Source organism: Mytilus californianus, unplaced genomic scaffold, assembly GCF_021869535.1.
Source record: "Mytilus californianus isolate M0D057914Y unplaced genomic scaffold, xbMytCali1.0.p SCAF_2, whole genome shotgun sequence".
In the NCBI taxonomy this organism is placed as follows: Eukaryota; Metazoa; Mollusca; class Bivalvia; order Mytilida; family Mytilidae; genus Mytilus; species Mytilus californianus.
The window spans coordinates 32,075,487-32,092,939 of NW_026262668.1; the positions used below are offsets into that span (position 1 = coordinate 32,075,487).

The 17,453-nt window shown below is 33.0% G+C and overlaps 1 protein-coding gene across 10 annotated transcripts in view; it reads left to right on the forward strand.

The window, feature by feature from the left end:
• Window positions 1–17,453, forward strand: part of LOC127729701 (arf-GAP with GTPase, ANK repeat and PH domain-containing protein 1-like) — a 121,619-nt gene that overhangs the window by 34,261 nt on the left and 69,905 nt on the right. For all 10 annotated transcript variants that reach the window (XM_052237547.1, XM_052237551.1, XM_052237549.1 and 7 more), the window contains exons 6-8: window positions 9,306–9,440; window positions 12,392–12,609; window positions 16,326–16,445. In XM_052237547.1, coding sequence (XP_052093507.1) covers window positions 9,306–9,440; window positions 12,392–12,609; window positions 16,326–16,445 — 473 coding nt within the window. The remainder of the gene's footprint in view (window positions 1–9,305; window positions 9,441–12,391; window positions 12,610–16,325; window positions 16,446–17,453) is intronic.

Consider the following 17,453-nt stretch of genomic DNA (forward strand, 5'->3'; position numbering starts at 1 on the left):
GTATTGCGCAATAGCAAGAAATATCCAATAGCACAATATTGCGCAATAGCAAGAAATTGTCAATTGTACAGTATTGCACAATAGCAAGAAATATTCAATTGCACAGTATTGTGCAAAAGAAGATACTTCGTATAAATTGCTTATTTCTTGATCAATTTCAATGGGGTTTTATTCTTGAATTCTTGGGGTTCTTTAATATGCTGAATTTAACCAAGTATTAAGTTTTTGGATTTTGGGCCCCGTTTTTAAATTGGTCCACAATGAGGTCCAAAGGGTCCAAAATTTAACTTTGTTTGATTTCATCAAAAATTGAATTATTGGGGTTCTTTGATATGCCGAATCTAACCGTGTATTTAGATTCTTAATTTTTTGTTCCGTTTTCAAATTGGTCTACATTAAGGTCAAAAGGGTCCAAAATTAAACTTAGTTTGATTTTAACAAAAATTGAATTTTTAGGGTTCTTTGATATGCTGAATCTAAACATGTATTTAGATTTTTGATTATGGGCCCAGTTTTCAAGTTGGTCCAAATCGGGGTCCAAAATTAAACTTTGTTTGATTTCAACAAAAATTGAATATATGGGGTTCTTTGATATGCTGGATCTAACCATGTATTTAGATTTTTGATTTTTGGGCCCCATTATCAACTTTGTCCACATTGAGGTCAAAAGGGTCCAAAATTAAACTTTGTTTGATTTCATCAAAAATTGAATTCTTGGGGTTCTTTGATATGCTGAATCTAACCATGTATTTAGATTTTTTATTTGTGGACCTGCTATCAGACTGGTTCATATTGAGGTCAAAAGGGTCCAAAATTAAACTTTGTTTGATTTCATCAAAAATTGAATTATTGGGGTTCTTTGATATGCCAAATCTAACCGTGTATTTAGATTTTTAATTTTGGGTCCCGTTTTTAAATTGGTCTACATTAAGGTCCAAAGGGTCCAAAATTAAACTTAGTTTGATTTTAACAAAAATTGAATTCTTGGGGTTCTTTGATATGCTGAATCTAAACATGTGTTAAGATTTTTGATTATGGGCCCAGTTCTCAAGTTGGTCCAAGTTGGGGTCCAAAATTAAACTTTGTTTGATTTCAACAAAAATTGAATATATGGGGTTCTTTGATATGCTGAATCTAAACATGTATTTAGATTTTAGATTTTTGGCCCAGTTTTCAAGTTGGTCCAAATTGGGGTCCAAAATTAAACTTTGTTTGATTTCAACAAAAATTGAATATATGGGGTTCTTTGATATGCTGAATCTTACCATGTATTTAGATTTTTTATTTGTGGGCCCGCTATCAAATTGGTTCATATTGAGGTCAAAAGGGTCCAAAATTAAACTTTGTTTGATTTCATCAAAAATTTAATTATTGGGGTTCTTTGATATGCCAAATCTAACCGTGTATTTAGATTTTTAATTTATGGTCCCGTTTTTTAAATTGGTCTACACTAAGGTCCAAAGGGTCCAAAATTAAACTTAGTTTGATTTTAACAAAAATTGAATTTTTGGGGTTCTTTGATATGCTGAATCTAAACATGTGTTTAGATTTTTGATTATGGGACCAGTTTTCAAGTTGGTCCAAGTTGGGGTCCAAAATTAAACTTTGTTTGATTTCAACAAAAATTGAATATATGGGGTTCTTTGATATGCTGAATCTAAACATGTATTTAGATTTTAGATTTTTGGCCCAGTTTTCAAGTTGGTCCAAATTGGGGTCCAAAATTAAACTTTGTTTGATTTCAACAAAAATTGAATATATGGGGTTCTTTGATATGCTGAATCTTACCATGTATTTAGATTTTTTATTTTGTGGGCCTGCTATCAAACTGGTTCATATTGAGGTCAAAAGGGTCCAAAATTAAACTTTGTTTGATTTCATCAAAAATTGAATTATTGGGGTTCTTTGATATACCAAATCTAACCGTGTTTTTAGATTTTTAATTTTGGGTCCCGTTTTTTAAATTGGTCTACATTAAGGTCCAAAGGGTCCAAAATTAAACTTAGTTTGATTTTAACAAAAATTGAATTCTTGGGGTACTTTGATATGCTGAATCTAAACATGTGTTTAGATTTTTGATTATGGGACCAGTTTTCAAGTTTGTCCAATTTGGGGTCCAAAATTACACTTTGTTTGATTTCAACAAAAATTGAATATATGGGGTTCTTTGATATGCTGAATCTAACCATGTATTTTGATTTTGGGCATTGGACCATAATAGGTAAATTAAAAAAATTGAAGTTCTTAGACCACATTCTTTCTGTGTCAGAAACCTATGCTGTGTCAAATATTTAATCACAATCCAAATTCAGAGCTGTATCAAGCTTGAATGTTGTGTCCATACTTGCCCCAACTGTTCAGGGTTCGACCTCTGCGGTCGTATCAAGCTGCGCCCAGCGAAGCATTTTATTGGATTTTGGACCCCATTTTTAAATTGGTCCACATTGAGGTCCAAAGGGTCCAAAATTAAACTTTGTTTGATTTCATCAAAAATTGAATTATTGGGGTTCTTTGATATGCCGAATCTAACTGTGTATTTAGATTCTTAATTTTTGGTTCTGTTTTCAAATTGGTCTACATTAAGGTCCAAAGGGTCCAAAATTAAACTTAGTTTGATTTTAACAAAAATTGAATTTTTAGTGTTCTTTGATATGCTGAATCTAAACATGTATTTAGATTTTTGATTATGGGCCCAGTTTTCAAGTTGGTCCAAATCGGGGTCCAAAATTAAACTTTGTTTGATTTCAACAAAAATTGAATATATGGGGTTCTTTGATATGCTGAATCTAACCATGTATTTAGATTTTTGGGCCCCGTTATCAACTTTGTCCACATTGAGGTCAAAAGGGTCCAAAATTAAACTTTGTTTGATTTCATCAAAAATTGAATTCTTGGGGTTCTTTGATATGCTGAATCTAACCATGTATTTAGATTTTGGATATTGGACCATAATAGGTGAATGTCCAATTTAAAATTTTTAAGTTCTTAGACCACATTCATTCTGTGTCAGAAAGCTATGCTGTGTCAAATATTTAATCACAATCCAAATTCAGAGCTGTATCAAGCTTGAATGTTGTGTCCATACTTGCCCCAACTGTTCAGGGTTTCGACCTCTGCTGTCGTATCAAGCTGCGCCCTGCGGAGCATTTTATTTATGCATAAAAAGATGAAATAAAATTATTTTCCTGTAAAAATGGAAAATGTATTTTAAATTTTACCTGTATACTACTGTAAGAAGTTGTAACATTTGGAATAATCCTGGACGGGCTACTGATTATTAAATATATGATTACCAGATCGCTTGACATTTAGTGGATTGAGACCAGGGAAGTTGTTACATGATGATCATTGCACATGATGCACCATCTTTTGTATGCTTGCATCTTAGCTATGATAAACATTTACATACATAACAGCTAACATAAACCACTGAAAAAAATCTTATTGGGTAATTTTTTCAACAACAGGTCATCTTTATAAATTTACCTTGATTTAAATGGATTTCAAATTGAATTGGCCAACTGTTGCAATCAGAAAGTAATTACAAAAAGGTTTAGTACTTAATTGATAAGATATTTTTGTGAATTTTTCTTGCTGTTTAATACATGTATGTAGAAGGTTACCATAGTTTAACTTTGGGTGTAACCCTAAGAAACAGGAAATTTAAGCATTGAACCTTTGTATTATAATATTATTTGGATCAACTTCACAACTTTTGAAACAGTTCCATAATGAATGATCTATCATCCACATGTATTTTCAAAAACGCTCAGACTTTTGTCTTGAGGGAAAAGAGCTAGACAAAATATAAAATAATTTCTTTTACAAAACAGGTTTCCATCATATTATATAACTGGCTCTACTGTGCGATCTTCTTTTACGAAATAATTTGGCGCCATTTAAATTCATCAATGTTATATCAAAATTTAAATGTTGCTCAGCTCTCTGCCGAGGTCTGCTTTTATGAGACCCATTTTGACAGAAGACATTTTTATTATCAACCTGCAGGGTAATCTGCTTTTGCAAGATCAAATACTCCCATTACATTTTCTTCAATTGAATCTGTCCATCTGTCCGTATGTCTGTCGGTCCGTTGTCAACATGTCTGACAATAACTCCAAAACACATTAAACAATTTGCATGAAACTTTAGTAAATTGTTTATATCTATTGATGTAAGCTCCCTTTTGATTTTTATAAATATTATATTTTACGTTTCCGAGTTATTGGATTTTATTTATAAAAAAAAGGGGGATTTTCCAGTTTTCGAACAATAAACTCAAAAACACTTTAACCAATTTTCATGAAACATTGGTGAATTGTTTATATTTATTGACGTAAGCTCCCTTTCGATTTTTATAAATTTTAGATTTTACGTTTCAAAGTTATTGGCTTTTATTTATAAAAAAGGGGGGATTTTCTAGTTTTCGGACAATAACACAAAAATGCTTTAAGCAATTTTCATGAAACTTTGGTGACTGGTTTATATCTATTAAAATAAGCTCCCTTTAGTTATTTATAAATTTCTGATATGACATTGAGGAGTTATGGAACTTTATTTGTTGAAAAAGCGACTGGCGTATCATGCGCTCATGGCACAGCTCTTTATTTCCCCTAGCTCCAAAAATTCACACTTATTACCCATATTTTGGATAGAATTATAATTTTATTTCTTAAATTGAAATATATTAAACAAATTGTTCGGACCATTCTATGTTCTTGGTCATAAAACTTTGCATTGTGCACTATTGATTGTGAAAGTCTAAAAACAGGAATTCATGTATCCTTATGGATACATTTGGCATCTACACCGGTGTGCCAAAAGAATAATTTCTGCATGAGCATGAGGATACAGAGGGTACCAAAAGGATAACTTAGGCATGAAAGGGTTAACGCCAGTTTTGATTAAATGATGTCATCTGTCAGGTCTACAGTCAGAGTCAATGGCAACAGCGCAACCAATTGCAGTTGACATTTTTCTAATAATGACTTATTTTGAGTGTTTTAAAAGTATTGTATAAGAAAAGGAATAATATTACTGTATTTGAAAAGTTGCAACGGTCCATAGATAGTAGCAAATACATGCTGGCAATTGGTGTACTCTTATTGGTAGATAACTGAAGTGAACATCATGAGTTTTTAACGACCTTGACTGGCTATACAGCCCTTGCAAGGTCGGTCACTGATGATGGTCTCTACAACTCTGAGATAAAGTTTTTTGACACCCAATACAATGTCTATCATTCAATCATGACCAGGGCATCATTGAAATCCTCTAGATTTAAGGTCTGATTGTCAACATTGTCAACCATAGTTTGGATGTCAAACTCTGGTTGTTCAGGTGCGGTCAAACTTGGACCTGCCTTAGGGAGCTACCATTTGATTTTTATGGGGGGGCTAGGACGAAAAATTTTGTCCTGCCTTTTTATTTTTCCCTCTATTCGGTCCTGCCTTTTTATTTTTCACTCTATTCGGTCCTGCCTTCTTTTTTTTTAGTTTATCCTGACTTTTTTTTTACATAAATTTTTTTTTTGCAAATAATCTCATCCTGCCTTTTTTTTACTCAAAACTCCTGTCCTGCCTATTTTTTTTCAAATTTCATCCTAGGCCCCCCCCCCATAAAAATCAAATGGTCGCTCCCTTATTTTGAACATATAACTAAAAAAAAGTCTACCATTAGATTATCAAGGATTCTATATTCAACTTCTCTCTTAGGTAAATTGCCTTTGCTCTTTTTGGCTGGTGAAACATCTACAGCATTGAGATTTTTACTTTTCATTGGGGCCTTCCCCTTCTTATTTCTTCCTGGTCAATTACCTGGACCTTTAGACAAACCAGGTCTACATGTATCTGACTTTTTATTTACACTCGCAGTTTGCACTGCTTCAGCTTTTGTAACTTTTATATATTCTTTATGTTAGACTAAAGAGATGCCAGAAAATTACCTTGCCTCACTGTTAGAGACAAATAACTGCATGATGCCTTTATTGCTAAGAGTATTATTCTGCTCCGAGTCACGAGTCAGATGAAGGCATTGTTGAGTTTAACACAGGTTGTGTCGTTGTACTCACTATTCAAAAGTATCTAACATGTGTCGTGCTACAGCCGTACAAAGAAATTAGGCTTTGAATAAGGTTATACAGGTATTTATAGTACACAGGTGACTGGTTTTGTCTACATAATAAAATCATTCAATTGTAAAAAGTCTCTACACTTAGAGCTAATTTCTTTATGATTGTAGAGTGATACTTTGGTTGGCTTGCTTGCTTTGTTTATATAAACATTTGCTCAAGCATTGTAATTAAGATTGACATCTTCAAACAATATAAATAGGCGGAGTTAATCAAATACATGCAAAAGTCAGCTTAAGATAGATTAATATTTGTTTTTTTAAAGAATTTGTGTGCCCAATTGTAACCCCCATTCCCCCCTCTTTTGCTTCATTGCTTTAGTCTGGGAAGAACCAACATATCAAGTTAGAATTAGCAATTCATTAAATATTCCCTTTTAAAGGCTAACTTTTGTTTACTGCTTGAATGAACACGATTAAGACAGAAAGTTGTGTCAGGAACTTGATTTTGATTGAACAAAGCTGTTATTTTAGAGGCATCAATATTTCAAGGCATAACACATATTTCCTCTTTCGCTACCAATATGGCAACTTGTCTGTTCCTAACAGACTTGGATCATTGACTTCGCACACAAACTATACCCTATTAACTTACCAATATTTCTCTACTAGACTTTTCCCCAACAAATTTCCTATTTTTTTCACATTTTTTCCAGCAAGTCACGTAACTTTTGGAGAGATACCACATGACCAAAATAAGACAAATTTTTCTGAAATTTTAATTTTCTGAATTAATCAATCAATTATCTTTCACATGAGCTTGGTTGTGAATGCTCTTTTTAAATGAACTGGGATAGTGTCTTTTGGATAAGTAAAGGTTTAAAATGTCTGAAAGGCAAAAGGTTAAAGTCTCAAAAAATCAAGTTTAAATCACATTGCAGAGAGAGAAATTGATGAATCTAATCCTGTAGAATAAAAAGTAATGTTGTGCATGTGTTGGGAGAAATCATATGTTGATTAGCAAAAGATAAACGAAAATACATTCCAAAATCTGCATTGCATAAAATGATAGGTATCAAGCTGTGACATGCTTATGTCAAATCTTCAATCAATTTTGATTATGCATCATGAAAACTGTAATCATTAAAATGAGAGGGCAGCTAAATTCCTGGTGAAATTTGAACCATTCTTCTAACTGATTGATAAAGTTATCTATGTATCCAGGGGTTTTTGTAGTACAACTGTTTATTATGAAGGTTACTGTGTTCTTTCATGTCACTTGGAAAAAAACGTTTTAACCAGAAACAGGAAATACTTAATGCTTGAATCAGTAGCAGACTGATCAGATGCCTCATTGTATGGAATTGTAAGTTTTTTATTGTTATTTGTTCTTGTGAATCTTAAATGACAAAGCATTATCTGACACTAAAGGCGGTACACATCATAAGATTTGTATCATAAGATTTGTATCAGAAGATTTGATTTTTGTATTATAAGACTCTTGTACACATGCCACAGATTAATCTTATAAGATTGTAAACAAACAATAATTTTGCTCATACTTCTTCCTGTCAATTTGTGTTCACAATGGGAAACCAAGTAGTTATAACAGTCTCTATTATTTTGCTTTTTCAACTCAAGAAGTTATTGAAAAAAGGGAATTTAAATACAAGAAAATGACAGCTGATCATGATGTATGCCATTGACTTATAATGGAACAAAGCTTGTATTCTATAGATAGAAAAATGTATATTAAATTATGTAGTCTAAAGGTGAAACATTTTGGCTGCTCTCTGTAACTAGCAGTATGCTTTCTACATATTTGACTGAGACTAACTTTGAAAATGTATTGTATAATAAGCACAACACACTTCTATATAATTCTGCATGTTAGGATGTGTGCATGTATATCAAGCTGTCTATGTTTACAACAACTACAATATCTAAATATTTCTAGGTTCCTTTAGTAACAAGTTCAGGTATTATAATCTTTCAAAAGACAGAATTAAGTATGATTTTCATATTTCTGACTATGTAAAGGAAACTGAATTGAAAGATTTACTATAGGTGAGCATTTTTATATTCAAATGCTCCTTTTTGCCCGTTGATTTTTATTCTATGTCTATTAAAAAATGCTATGGAAAGTTGTTGAAGGCCGTACGTTGACCTATAGTTGTTAACTTCTATGTCATTTGGTCGCTGGTGGAGAGTTGTCTCATTGGCAATCGTACCACATCTTCTTGTTTTTATATGGAAAGTCTGAATCAAAATGACCTAAATATGACTCTGATAATGTACTTTTGATACACATTCTTGACAAGCATAACATCAAAATGTGAATATTTTTTCATACAAATTACAAGCGCATACAGGTTATTTCAGCTTTACTTTCAACCACTGTAAAAATCAGTTTAGCTAAATAGTGGGTTGCCCCCTGTACAGTGCTGGAATCTGCCATATTTATTTGTCTGCTCTAACAAACCATAACTTACCAATTAAAAACACTTAAATAATTTGCTGCAATCCTGGCCAGGGGCGATATTAGAATCAGAATTTTGAAACCTCTTTTCAAAAGTCAACTTTCCTGAGCAGTCACTTTTGATACTTCCCATGAGTGACTGCTTAATACAGGTTTGACTGAACATAAAGAATGTGAAAATATTCACACTAATTCACTGTTGTAGCTTGGGTATTTTTTGCAGGGCCCAAAAAAGCCTGTAATTTTCCAATGTGGCTAACTCATGAATTCAATGGATGGCTGTATGACTGCCATTTTAACCATTTATGAACCATGAATGATCCTTAGGGTATCTACAACAATGTAGTTTAAAGTTTGCAATTTTCCCCTCAGTCATTCAAACATGGCCATCATGGCTAAAAATAAAAAAATACATTATTTGTATTATTTCTTGAAAATGGTAATAGATAGAAAAAATCTGGCAGGAGCAAAAATGCTCAGAATGTCAAGATCTACCTTCTTCTTATCTACACAAAAATTATCAGATGACTTCTTAAGGAGCTATTGCTCTTAAATGACAATAGTTTGTATTAGCTTAGGTTTGTCATTAATTATCTAAAGTGAAATAATAAACACTGCATGCATATTAAGGTTAAAGTTCATCAGTATTACAATATATTGCCCAATTAGAATTTCTGTTTAACATGAATGTATTTTGTTCTATTAATGGCTTACGCGTGTAAACGGATGATCCAGTATATTGTTTTGTATTTTGTAGATGCAATCAGTGAAAGCAATCCCCGTGTTATAGATGATACCAGAGCCAGAAAACTCGCCAATGACCTTAAAAGATGTTCATATTATGAGACATGTGCAACATATGGTTTGAATGTTGAGAGAGTGTTTCAAGATGGTACTCTATTAATTTTAGGCCCTGCCTACAATTAGGGGGGGGGGGGGTAATATTTTTTCTGGTCTGCATCTGTTCGTTTGTCATTATGATATTACCTTTTCAGGTTATATACCTTATTACAGTTTTACCCCTTTTTCATGGTCCACTGAACATAGAAATGTGAAATTGGTACATTCTCAGGTTGATGTATTTTGGTTAAGGTAGTTTACAATGGGGTTGTAGTCACATCAACATCTGTTCATTGTGAGTTGGACTTTTAAAATTATATGCCTAATTACAGTTTTGACCCTGATTCCACAGTTCACTGAACATGGACTTATGATAATGAGAGTAGGGCATGTAAGTACATACTGGCCTACCGACACATAATCTTGTTCTTTATGTTTTGGGGGTTTTTCACTTTGCATTTCCCTATACTAGAGTTATTTTGAACAAGTTGCAGCTTATCTGACACACTTAAATATTAAATATATATCTAAAGATTTGTGCAAGGATGGATACTGTTAAGATTATCCTGTATGAGTTTACTCTTTTGGGGCTATTCCATTCTGTGTTAAAGGACCCTATGGGAAATATATACAAATGTCTTCTTCTAGAAAACCGCTTAATGGATTGAAACCAAACATGGTACGAATGTTTCTTTAGAGGTGCTGAACAAGTGTTGTTACTTTATAGCTGATTTGTCATCCAAGATGGCTGCCAGCTGGAGGAGTAAGTTTAACATAGGACCATACGGGAAAAAGATACAAATGTTTTCTTCTAGAGAACCACTGAATAGAATGAAACCAAACATGGCATGAATGTTCCTAATGAGGTGCTGACCAAATGTTGTTACTTTGTAGCCGAACCATCATCTAAGATAACCGCCAGCAGGGGACTTAGTTTAACATAAGACCCTATGGGAAATACATACAAATGCTTCTTCTAGAGGAGCACTGAATGGAATGAAACCAAACATGGTATAAATGTTCCTTATGAGGTGCATGAAGTGTTGCTACTTTGTTGCCGATTTACTGTACAAGATGGCCACCAGGATTTTTTATTAAATTACGGGGCCAATATTAAACCAAATTTGGCCTCAATCATTATTAGGGTATCTGTTATGATTTTGATCTATTTTTACATGATTTACAAAACCAAAGTAGAATCAGGTGAGCGACACAGGCTCTTAGCCTCTAGTTTCTATTTGTGCAGAATTGTAAATTTTAGATGATTCTGTACCGATTATGCATCCACTCTTAAAGTCTAAAGGATGTAGTGTATTCATCATGTCTATATAAATAAGAAGATGTGGTATGAGTGCAAGGAGACAACTCTCCATCCAAGTCACAATGTTTAAAAAGTAAACTATTATAGGTCAAAGTATGGCCTTTAACATGGATCCTTGGCTCACATCAAACAGCAAGCTATAAAGGGCCCTAAAATGACCAGTGTAAAACAATTCAAACAGGAAAACCAACGGTCAAATCTATATAAAAAAAGAGAAACACTTATGAGCCACACCACCAATGACAACCACTGTCTGTCTGTCTGTTCTAACAAATATTTTCCTTAAACTATTCTCAGAAATTATTGAACAGAATGATTGATTGATAAGTTTTTAAGCCACTTTCAGCACTGTTGTGCTATATCGTGGCTGTCAGTTTTTATCTCACCTTGAAGGATGCAAAAAGTGAGATGTAGGTATTCTATTTCTGTTTGCGGCGGTGGTGTCGTCAACAGTATATTAGTTTGATTAGGTCAGTTTATGGGGAACCACTAGTGGTAGGTCAATAATATTTGGTATACAGTTGTATTAGCATTGGTATATCTCATTTCCATGGAGATTTTTTGGTTCCGCCCTATCAGTCATGGTCTATTGACTTTGAAACATTTTTGTTAGTTTACCTGTATTAGTTTGTGAGTAGGTCAGTTTATTGAGAACGACTAGTGGTAGGTCAATGATATTTGGTATGCCTTTGTATTAGCATTGGCACATCTCATTTCAGTGGAAGTTGTTTGGCACGGTACCTTCAGTCATGGTTCATTGACTTTGAATATTTTGCTTAACTTACATGTTAAAGTATTGCTATTTGAATTTCAACATGTGCATTTTACTGTTGAAGTAACAAATAGGGGAGTCATATCTCTGTGTTAACAGTTTAGCATTGTAGGAGGAAGCTGGAGAGATTCACTTACTTATCTTCGGTGGGAAAACTGACAATCCTAGTCAATTAAGATTGGAGTCGAGTGCACCTGCCACGTGCGGGATCCATATCACAACCTCAGTGTTGACAGGCTAGTGATACAGTAGTTCGACTACTTAGACCACTCGTCAATTGAGGCCCCTCTGACCAGAATGACTTTAAATGTGGTCATAAGCTTGACAGTGATGAGTTGTAAATTGAGAGCACAGATACCTTCTTCTTGTTTGCTCATACTTTAAATTTTCAATATGTTGAAAGAATTCAATTTTTCGTCACATATTTCTCCAATACTAATGAACATAATTACTTTATATTTGGTCAGCATGTCAACAGTGATTAGCACTAACGTATGTGCTCTTTCTGATCTGTCAGAAATCTACTTCCAGTTTCTCGATACATTGAATTAAGAGTTGAGTATGTTTAGCAGAACAAGACTTGCTCTCTTGTTGATACTGTTTAAGTTTATGTAGTACCTGTACATTTGCTGTAGTAAAACCTTGATCTAAAGACTTTCAACATGAAATTCAATCATTATCAGTAAAGCAGGCAAGATATTTCAGTGTCTGGAGTCTAGCATTTTTACAGGTTTATTATTCGTTTTATTAAGTAAACATATATTAAAATGGTTGAAGAGTTGTTATGATTTCATATTTTTTTGCCACTTCTAGCATAGGAAATTCATATTAACTTCACTATATTTTTCAGTATATTTACTAATGATATAAGGTTAAATGTTTCACTAATTAATATGCCATCTTTTTTCAGCTTGCCAGAGAATAGTCCAAACTCGTTACCCATCGCTTTCATCATCACCAATGCCAAGTGTTCCTATGACCCCAGTTCATTCTCATAGAGCATACTTCATATCGCAATCAAATGCTAGCAAACCATTCGATACACACAGTACCAGTAGTCAGTCTACATCAAGTTCTGGTACCCTTGTCACAGTAACACCTACCAGCAGTACCAGTAGTATTGTACAGGTAATCAATTACTTTGAATTAAGGAACCAAAGTCATCATATGAAAAACTTAAATATATTACTGAGTTAATGACTGATAAGTGGTTCATCTTTAAACTTATAATAAGCTTTAATAACTCTAGATATCTGTTTGTTATTTTTCTGATCTTTGTATACCCTTTATTTCATTTCATTTATGATTAAACAGGTCAGATACTATATGCAGTAGGTCAAATATAATTAGTACATGGAATGATTACACGATGTACATGTTCATCTTGCAGGGTTCATATCTGACTTTGACCTGTTTTTTATGGATCATTGATGATGTAAAGTTTATGTAATACCTTTAGTAAAACCTTTATCTTACAAACTTTCAACAAAACATTCAAGCATGCTCATTAAAGCAGCAGAGACATTTCAGTGTGTGCAATCTTGTTATCCATTGATAATAAGCACTTCATGGTGTTGAAATAAGCCAAAAGTTACAAAAAAATAAATGCAGAAGTTCTGTTTGTCTTTTATCAAAAATTTGAAATCCTGTATTTATAGATTCATAAATGTATTACAGAATAAATGTAGTCAAAGAACTTGAAATTGGTTGTATGATTTGAATTTATATTCAATTGAAGATTTCTTGCTGTTGTGCAATACACTGTGCTGTTTACTAAGTAAAAATTTAAAAAGTACTGTAATTATGAAAAATACCGTCAACACTTTAATATTTGAAAGACCGATTTAAAAGAAAAGACCTGAAGCTCTCTGAGCTCAGCTTCCAAATGAATAACCAATTATATTCCAGACTTTTGTTAGGGAAATCTGATAAGATTTATTGAAATCTACAAGATGAAAGAAGGAATTTGTTCTGAAGCTTAAAAAATATATCAGTAAATACTTATTTTGTATTAAAATTGCATAATAGTTATTATGCCCCTGCTGCAGCTGAGGGGGCATTAAGTGTTACCCTTGTCTGTCTGTACATACGTCCCAAATTGGTTTCTGTTTTCTAACTTTAGTTTGCCTTAACCAAATGTTATGAAACTTCTACACAATGCTTATTACCACAAAACTCAGATCAAGTGCAAATTTGGGTGGCTTGGCTTTTACCATTCTCTAGTTATTCCCCTTTTTAATGTTATATGCAAGTAGGGGCATCATCTGTGTCCCATGGACACATTCTCCATTTATATTGTTAGGCATATCATTATGATTAACAAATTTAAGGATTTGAAAAAGAATAATGTGCACTCTACTTTGTCTAGCAAAAAACATGGCATGGTTTTAACATTTTCTGATATTTCTTGCTTAAAGTATTGTATTAATCTCACCCCTGCCTGGCAATTTGAGTTTTAAGAAAAAACTGTGGTTAAAGATTTTTAAACAAAGAACTTTGTCAAACATTCATGGAGTTTTACGAAACTTGGCAGAAGTTTCTGCATAATCAAGAAATAGCACCCTTAGGAAAATTTAGATTTTGACAAATACTGACTTGAATGAACTTTTTGGTTTACTCAACTGAAGTTTGCTGATATGGAGATAATAGAAAGTAAAAAGATCCAATTTTAGGGTTTAACAAGTGACCAAGTTAACTTGGTGATACATTTTATACCTGACTTTTTGAAACAGGTGTTATACAATGATGGGGTGTTCGTCTGTCTGTCAACTTTTGTATCGACTACTGTTGAGCTAGTTGACAAGACATTTTTTATACGACCGCAAAAAATTTTTTTCAATTTTTTTGGGGGGGGGGGGGGGGGGGGGGGGGGGTTCATACTTTTTTCTTCAAGATTTTTCAAAATTTCAAATTTTTTCAAAAATTGATTAATGGGAGGGGACAAATCTTTTGGGGGATTTTTTTTTCATAACTTTTTGGGTTTTTTTCCCAAAAAAATTTCATTTTTACATTGATTATTTCTGATTTATATATAAAAGCAACAAATACTGATATGGCAGGAGATACACACCAAACAGGGTGTGTAAATTATTAGTTATAACAGATTAACTAAGTATTGTGCAACAGCACAGTATTGCACAATAGCACAGTATTGCGGAATATCACAGTATTGTGCAATAGCAAGAAATCTTCAATTGAAAATAAATACAAATCTTTTAACCAATTTCAATGGGATTAATTTAAAGTCTTTAATTTTTGGGGGTTCTAACCTTGTATTACTATTTTGGATATGGGCCCCATTTTTAAATTGGTCTACATTGAGGTCCAAAGGGTCCAAAATTAAACTTTGTTTGATTGCATCAAAAACTGAATTATTGCGGCTCTATGATATGCTGAATCTTATTGTGCATTTAGATTTTTTATTTTGGGCCCAATTTTCAAATTAGTCCCTATTAAGGTTTGAAGGGTCCAGAATTAAACTTTGTTTGATTTCAACTAAAATTAAATTTTTGTTTGTCTTTTGTATGCTGAATCTAACCATGTTGTTAGATTTTGGATATCAGACCATACTAGGTAAATTAAATGTCCCATTTCAAATTTTTAAGATCTTTGACCACATTTATTTTGTGTCAGAAACCTATATGATGTCAAAAATTTGATCACAATCCAAATTCAGACAGATCAAGCTTGAATATTGTGTCCAAACTTGCCCCAACTGTTCAGGGTTCTCTGTGGTCGTTTCAGGCTGCGCTCATTAAAGCATTTTATTAAACTTTCATAGAAGTTTACTCACATGATGTACTTGTGCACCTATTTCATTTCTTCATCCAAATGATTTTTGGGTTTTCTTTGGCATGTCATGGATTTTTTCATATCTGCACTCTGCATTACACATTTGTATACACTTTTTTTCTTCGAATCTTCACATATAATACCATTGTGCATTCCTATTTTGATTATTGAGACAAATTATATTTGGGTTAATTTCCCTAAGCAATTCATGGACTTTGACTTTTGAAACTTTTATTGAAACTTGGCCATATAATGGCTATTGTTAACCTCCTTATTTTTGTCCCGTACATAACACATTGCAGGGGAAATAGAAATATCGGGCATCTGTCCATTCGTCTGTCTGGTATTGTAAACGGTCTCACATGTACAATTCTTGACAGATTTTGATCAAACTTATATCAGAGGCTTATATCAGCAATGCCTCTGATTAGAAAGAAAAACAATGTTGATCAACTATTTTGAAAAGATTTATGCCCCTTGGATATATTATTTATGTAGAAAATTGCATTACCAGCTCTTTCAAGCATACATTTCTTTAAGATATTAAAGAACCCCAAAAAAAAAATGTTTTCTAGTTATTGCCATTGGACAGGTAAAATATGCGTAACGTAGAGGACACTGGAGATCTGTTCTTTTATTATACCCCCGCTTTAAAAAAGTGGGGGTACACTGTTTTACCTCTGTCTGTCCATCAGTCTGTCTGTTCATCCCATGAATATTTTTCATCGCATCTTTCTCAGGAACTACATCATAAGGATTTCTGAAGTTTGGTTTCAGGGTTTATATAAGTCAGCTATACTGTGTGATGCGTTTTTAGATTCATCACTCAACAACTTTCTGTTTACCGAACACTTACATATTTTTACACTATTAAAATTATCCAGTTGCAGCGGAGGTATCATCAGTGAGCAGTAGCTGGCAGTTTCACTTGCTTTATTTATTTATTTTTTTAGAAACATTTTGGGTGGAGGAGTAGTATTCATCTGTGAGATCTGCTTAATGGCACTGTTTGGTGTTTTTTTACTTCAGCTAATCCATAAATGCTTTTGTAGAGCCAAAGTAACTTAAAAGAAGAAAAAAGTAAGGAAAAAGAAGGAAAGTCAGAGAAGCAAGAGAAAAGTGATAGAAAGAAAGAAAAACAAATGAAGCAAGAACAGAATCAGTTAGATGAGGTAGTCATAATGATATGTCCACTTTATTCTATCTACTCATTAACAGTCAAAATATGACGTACAAAGTTGAAACTGTCAATGTTATAAAACATATTTTGTAAGTTCTTTGTAATTTTTTTTTAAACAAAAGTCTCATCACAATATTTAAAGATTAGAATGAAGAATGGAGATAGGTAACTCATCTTCTAAGCAAGTTAATTTTGACTTGGATGGAGAGTTGTCTCATTGGCACTCATACCACATCTTCTTATATCTACTATCAATTATTAAAAAGCAAAGAATGTCAACATTGAAAAGTGAAACAAGGGACCCATCATGAAGAACCATTTTGTTGACAGATTCAGCCCACAAAAAAGTCGTTCATATACAGTTAAAATAATGATATACATTTTTATTGAGCCTGCAACAATTATGTCACGGAAGCATTACATAGGTCCTAGATTCTGTTACTGTCAGCAGCGATTAGGTTCAAACTGTTTTTTTTTAAGACATCAATAACTTTGTCAAACTTTTATGAAATTTGGAGAGGAGCTTTTTTATGCAAAATTTTGAAAATATTTATTATCTTTTTCTGTATTTTACTTATAGATGGACTTCAAGTTTTTGCAATTAGAGTCTAAGGTTAAAAAAAAATTTCAGTCTTCAATAAGTTTGTCTATTTTTCATTTTTGGCCTAGTTGGACGAAGTCTAAAACTGGCTTACAGTATGTGATGTCTGGCAGAGGGCCAGCAGACAGGGAAAAGTGGGATCTTAATTTGAGTAATCAACTCCTCCTACAGTTTTCAACCCAGATCCCTGAAACTTCAGAGGTGTTGAAGGTGTGCACCTGCTATTATGGATTTTTTTAAATATTTTTCCGGCTTAGGAACTAAGTCTTTTTTCAGTAAAATTTTTGAAAGAGCGTAGAAGTTTTATGTAGTCAACCTCTTTCAGCTTTCAACCCAGATCCCTAATACTTCACATGAAGATTGCACATATGTTGAAGTTGTTATGGAATTGTTTAAGGA